The sequence below is a fragment of the Acyrthosiphon pisum genome, chromosome A1, assembly GCF_005508785.2.
Source record: "Acyrthosiphon pisum isolate AL4f chromosome A1, pea_aphid_22Mar2018_4r6ur, whole genome shotgun sequence".
Lineage (NCBI taxonomy): Eukaryota > Metazoa > Arthropoda > Insecta > Hemiptera > Aphididae > Acyrthosiphon > Acyrthosiphon pisum.
The window spans coordinates 98,217,896-98,224,581 of NC_042494.1; the positions used below are offsets into that span (position 1 = coordinate 98,217,896).

Below are 6,686 nucleotides of genomic sequence, written 5' to 3' on the forward strand. Positions count from 1 at the left end.
AAATACTTTTTTAAGTATGAATGGTATTTTAAATACTTTTTTTTGTATTAAATACTTTTTGGTATGAATACTTTGGTTTTTATTTCGAACATTTAATTTTTATTCGAAATAATTGGTTTGAAAAATATTTTGTCAACTACAATAATAGAATAATAGTTTTATTTAATATTCTGTATTTCTGTGTTAGCCCAAAGATTTGTGAAAACCAGATTTCTAAAAAAAGTTATTGAATATTGAATAACAATATTCTCTTTAAAACTATTAGATAACTATTAGATTACCTACTACCTATGTGTTTATATTACGATAATAAGAAACCCACTTTAAAACCAAAAGTATTTGAAAAGTATTTGAGTAGTATCTTAAATACTTTTAAAAAAATGTATTTGAGTATTTACTCAAGTACTTTTTAAAAGTATTCTTTACAGGACTGTTTATCAGATATATTATAATAACTACGGTCTACGGACATATAAATATATAATGGATAATATTATGATAATATTATAGAAGTGGTAATTTGTAAAATTTGTCAAGTTCCCTGTATCTGTATGTGTTCATATTTTTCACTTTATATTATATTATTATATTATTAAAATAAAAAAATATAAATTAAATATGTATGAATGTTTAAAACTGGGAATTTTTTTATGTGGATTTTTGTACCGCAATCCGTTCAGATACAGTGCAACGTGGCTGTAATCTGTATAAATTCATAGACATTATTCATCAAAATGTTATCGTCTCTGTTGGTTTGTGTATAATATTATCCTTTACACGTTATCATAGAACAACGCCTGACAAAAAAAAAAAATCGTTTACTGGGTGTACAGACATTGCTACACACTACTACCTACACAATATGGCATTGGCCGGGGTCGCTATTTCGTATGTGTGTGTATAACGCTGACCTTTTTTTTTGGAATATAACTTGTGATCATATTATTCCATTGGTATACTGAAAGAGTACTCATAAATAAACCCCGTGGAGGGAGAAGGGACCAACACACACAAAAGGATCTATAGTGTCCATCGCATTATGTGTGACACTGTTTGTGGAATGTAGGTACGCTTTATAGGACATGGGTGTATAAAATATATATGTTTAGAAGAAGTTTATTTGTATACTATATAATAGCTATTATTTTATTGTATTGGTGTCCTTATTGTATAGCCAGTCTCAATCGTCATTCTTCGTCCATCGGCGAAGGACCTCGAGAAAACAATTTTACCGCCCATTTGGCAGTTTATTTTGTCGTGTCACCGAGTCGACCATTTCCCAGTGAATTGTAAGAGTACAGTGTTGTACCTTTGTACACTACTACAGTACTACACCAGCCAGTACCAGTGTAGTAATTGCTCGTGCCTCGTCGTCGATCTAATACAGAGAACCAGAACGTTTATAAGGTACCTACGGTTAATATCAAAATCAGCAATCGTCGGTACCTTTAAGTCATCGCACATATTTATAAGGTAATATAGATATTATATTTAAATAATAATAACTATTATAACTACGGGAGTGGAACCCTGTGGACATTAGCCGTTGTTAGTTATTCTTATTGCACAACGTGTTATAAAAATACATAGTTCCTATGGGTTTTTATTTTATCGTGAACAAGTCAATATCTCAGAAAATCCGAAATACCTACATGGCTACGTGTCACTTGTAAGTAGAATAGATGCTTGTTTATAAAACAAAAATGAAAGTGCATAAACAATAGTTTTACCTATTTGTTCAAATTTACAAGTAAAACCGACGTGTTGTGACTTGTTGATCGTGTATTTGTGTCGATCGTGTATATTGTGAATTACTGTCAACTGTGTATCTATATTCGTAGAAAACTTTATGATGGACTTGAATTTAGTGCTTATAATCAATTGTGCCAGTGCCTTTTTCACATATTTTTGAACATAAAGCCGTTGGATCATAGTATATTAGTATCATACCCATTCCTATAGGTACCTAGTCTGTTCAAGTTAAGAAACATAGTCGGTGGTGACCAGTTTTCGTCAGGCCCGAGGCCGCAGAACGTGTCTGTCCCCCTAAGTAAATAACTTACTGAGACTAAAATGTAATAATTATTATCTGTATACTTGCCGTATAGTATTCCCACACCCTTGCGCACAAGTATCGGCCGCCGACTACGTTTCTTAACTCGAACAGAGTATATTGTATAATATAGAAGTATATGACTACATATATATGATACCTACCTATGATAGGATTGCCAACTTTCAAATTGTGTAATGTAGGACAATTTTTTTCATTCACATTTTATACCATATAGACATATAGTCGCATAGTTTCAGTGGTGCAGCCAGAATTTTAAAATTGGGAGAGGGAACTGGAGTCTGGATAAACCAAAAATAAAAATAAAAAGACCACCACTGTGGCAGTTTATACTGTTATATGTATAAACAATATGGTAAATGGGGAGTGTTATGGTGTATGACCATAAGGCTTCACCAGTTCACCACTGCATAGTTTAATAAACAATACTATAATCATATAATTAACAGAATATAATATAATAATAACTAACAAAAAATAAATAACATAAATTATTTAATTTGTAACAAACTTAAAAATTTCAGCAAACGCAACTATGCAACTAATGAAAACATAAAAAAATAAAGAATATTCAACATTTCAATGTATATTTTTGTAATATGTAAGAATGTAGGATTTTCCTACAAAAAGTTTAAAGCTTTGCAGGACGTAGGACAAATCAAACAAATGTAGGACGGTCCTGCTCAATGTAGGATGGTTGGCAACCCTAACCTATGATAACCTAAATTCGTTTTTCTCTTTTTCGCCATCCAATTATTTTGGAGCCCTCCTTGTGTGAGTTGGTCATGAGCGTATATTAGCCTTAGATCATATACTATGGATGTAGCTACAGCGTATGATTTTGTTGCCTATATAGCGATGAGTCGCCGAATTGGGTGATCAATTTGCGCAAGCGCAATGCAACTCCTCACATATTTATCCACAGATACCTATGGATAATTATGCGAGAAGTCGCGTTGCGCATGCGTATATCGACTACCGTCCACCTATTCAGCGACTCGTCGCTATATCAGCAACGTTTTTGTATTGATTTAATACGCTATGGCTCCATCGCCTCCATCCATAGTATATGATCTGGCATATTAGTACACTATTCGGCATTTCCTGTCTGAGATAATGATTATGGACGATACACACTATAATAAATACCGATGTCTGATTGACGACACTCAACGATAGTTCGATCGGCGCCCATTGTCCATAATTATAGTGATTAGCGGAGGTATATTATACTATTACAATATATTATGCCTTATACCTACCATCCTACCTACATAAAAATAATATGTTTTAATAGTTTTATCGGTATTCGTTTATTAATTATCAAGCTTCCAAAATCATTAAATAGCAATCAATGATAAAATAAATATAGTCTCTATTAGTTAGTCTACTCTCAACCACAATATTATAGGTACCTACAAATGTTCTTAAAATAACAATTGACAGTTAATTAAAATTGTATTCGAATAACACAATATTACACTGTATGTTATAGGTATTTATGTAGGTACCTATAGGCTATAGAAGAAATGGACACTTACTTGAAGGACAAATTATAAAATCTAGTGAGCCAGAGTGCAAAAAAAAGTAGGTACTATGATAATAATTAACAAAGTACCTACCTAGAATAATTATAATTTATTTTGTTTTATTTTTACAATTTGTGTTTAAAATGGGAGTTTCGAGTAGGTATGTGTTGAATTTCGTTAGAAATATTATGTGAAGCTAATAAACTTGATTGTTAACTGTTGTGAAATTATTACTTTTATCATTACATTTTGTAGGAATTAATTCTTTTAAGAACTATGATCAATTAGGTAGGTACAACATTATCTTTTGCGGCACCAGTGTATGTTTCATTTTCATATTTTGACGACATCATATCTTTTTAGATTTTCATATATTTTAGTGCTGCAATAATATTTTACATTTATACAAACTAAACGGCAATTAGTCAAAGAATCCAATTGTAAAAATTTCGAAATACATATTTATTAGGTAATACATTAAAGTATTAAGCTCATACAATTTTTAACACGTATATATACTATATAGGTATACGGTATACCTTCTAATAATATACCTACCTAATAATCGCTAATTTTAAGCTTGGGGCCCACACTTAAAAAAGAAGCGTAAAGCTCTCAATTCAAGACTCCACCTCCTCAGACCCTTACTCCGCTCAAAGCTCTCATTAAAAACCAAAAGAACAATATACATGGCTCTTCTAAGACCCATGTGGTACTATGGCATACAACTTTGGGGCTCAGCCAAACCCTCAAATACTAGAACAATTCAGGCATTTCGGTCTATTTGTCTACGCCTAATATCAGGTGCCCCCTGGTATATTACCAATGAATCACTTCATAAAGACATCTGCATTCCAACATTAAACAGCCTTGCCAAAATCACCTACAAAAAAACACACAAAACATTCAGTTCTCACTCAAATCCTATAATCACCCAACTATCATCCAATCATATTCCAGGTAATCCACCCAGGCGCCTGAAAAGGACCTGGTGTAGGGACCTACTCTCTCCTTAAATCACTTCCCACGGGGTGTCGCCAATGGGTAACTTCCTCCTCCTGTAAATCAATCCCCATCACATTTACTTATTGTATAACATGTAAATACAGATTGTAAATATTATGTTTTGTTCAAAAATAAATAAATAAAAAATAAAAAAAAAGGAAATTTTAAGCTTTTTAGTGGACATATTTGAAGCATTACAAAACGCGAAAATAATAAACTAAATACCTACCAATAATATAATTGTATTATTTCAAAAATAGTCGTGCGTGTTTATCATGGTGTAGGTATATCGTATATCAGCTGAACTCGGTAGTATTAATATGCTTCGATCAGCCGACTGCAACCATAGACCAATATATAAACTATAAGTTATTTTATAGGTCTATGACTACAACAGTAAATACCTTTACCATTTATAATTAAAGGGGCGACCGACCAAATTATTTTAACCTCGGTTTTTCTTTTTATCTCACCGACGTTTCTTCTGTACCATAAAAATTGTTTTTTAAATTATTCAGAACCGACGAATTTGTTTAAAATCTAAAATAAAATTGTTCGTATGTGGAAATTGCGGCAAAGTTACACCCTATTTATCACTTTCCGACGAATTACGCACATGGTTGTTAACTCTTGAGCTGTGCAAATTTAAGTTAAATATTTTAATTTTGTGATGTTTTTATGTTGACAGTTTACAAAACAAAATGCAGCCGGTAAAAATAAAAAATATAAATAAATCTTATATGAAAAAGCCGTAAGTACCTATATCCAACTAAAATAATAAATACATTAATAAAAACTATAAATCTTAATTATTTTGATCAGGTTCGTTGTAAAAGGAAGAGTTAAGTTTATCAACGTAGAACCTAATAGAAATTCAAGTGGATCTCATCTCAATGCAATAATTTTTGATAACATTTCAGAGATAGAAGTTGTAGCTTTTAAAAACTGTGAAAATATTGCTAAGCTACTACCAGTAAATATATTTAATATTATTTATTACTTACCTAATTATATTATGTCGAAAATGCCAATAAAAGTTAAATGTTAATTCAATTAAAGAGTTCACTTTTAAAAATTAAAAAAAAATGGTTTTATAATCCTCTAAGGATTTAATTATAGATTTAATAATAGTTGCTGAATTTCCAAGAGTTAAAGATTTGTCTTGCAATTTCCATGTTAAAATATTAATTAATATATTATAAAATTATTATGTTAAAAATGTAAGTAAAAAAAACAAATATACAACAAATTGACCTTTCCTCTTATTGGTTAAAATTCCTGAAAAATAATAATGAATAAAGGTACACTTTAACTTCAAATTAACAACAAGTATCTATAATCTATATAATATTAAAACATTAAATGCAATAATCAAAATATTTACCTACTGCTTCATTTACATCTTTATCAGATTCATTTTCAATCTCATTTATTAATGTATCTACTATTGCTTTATAACTGGACATTACAGCTTCACAATTTCTGTAACGGCAATTTTACCTAGTGTTGCTTAACCTTGTAATTGACTTTTCTTTAACATCCAACTTATTTTGAATATCGATTAATTTTTTATTATTAGTTGGATATGAAAAGTCAACATGAAGGGCCTCTAATGTGTTTCTGGTTTCCTGTAATTTAATATTTGAAATATTATTAAATTGGTTTTTATTTTAAAACAAAACACATTTATTTAAAAAATAAAAATATAAATAGGCAATTTAAAATAATTAATCCATATCTTTACTATTTTACACATGTCTGGAACTTCTAAATTAACTTTGTGTGCTATGCAGTGTGTATAAATTGCGTATGGATATTTTTCTTTAATCTTTGCTTGGACACCATTAAATCGCCCAGACATAACACTGGCCCATTTGTACGACTGGGTTACAATTGCCACTTGAGGGTTTAAATTACATTGCTTAAGGTAATCTAACATAGTTTATTTTTACAACATTTCGGGAAAAAAAAATATTTTGTAAAGTTCCAAGATTTTGTCAATCATAAAATAAGTACCTATTTTAATATTTTATACTATGAAAAATGTTTAATAATTTTTTTTTTTTTTGGGGGGGGGG

At 30.4% G+C, this 6,686-nt stretch overlaps 1 protein-coding gene across 3 annotated transcripts in view; it reads left to right on the top strand.

Moving 5' to 3' along the window:
* Positions 1-1,121: 1,121 nt before the first annotated feature.
* LOC100571126 overlaps positions 1,122-6,686 on the top strand; it is a 15,952-nt gene continuing 10,387 nt past the window's right edge. The window contains exons 1-3 of one of the 3 annotated variants that reach the window (XM_016801607.2): positions 1,122-1,473; positions 5,297-5,359; positions 5,431-5,581. In XM_016801607.2, the coding sequence (XP_016657096.1) occupies positions 5,310-5,359; positions 5,431-5,581 (201 nt within the window). In that variant the 5' untranslated portion in view covers positions 1,122-1,473; positions 5,297-5,309. The remainder of the gene's footprint in view (positions 1,474-5,296; positions 5,360-5,430; positions 5,582-6,686) is intronic. The other 2 variants (XM_008181349.3, XM_008181348.3) reach the window with 2 other exon arrangements.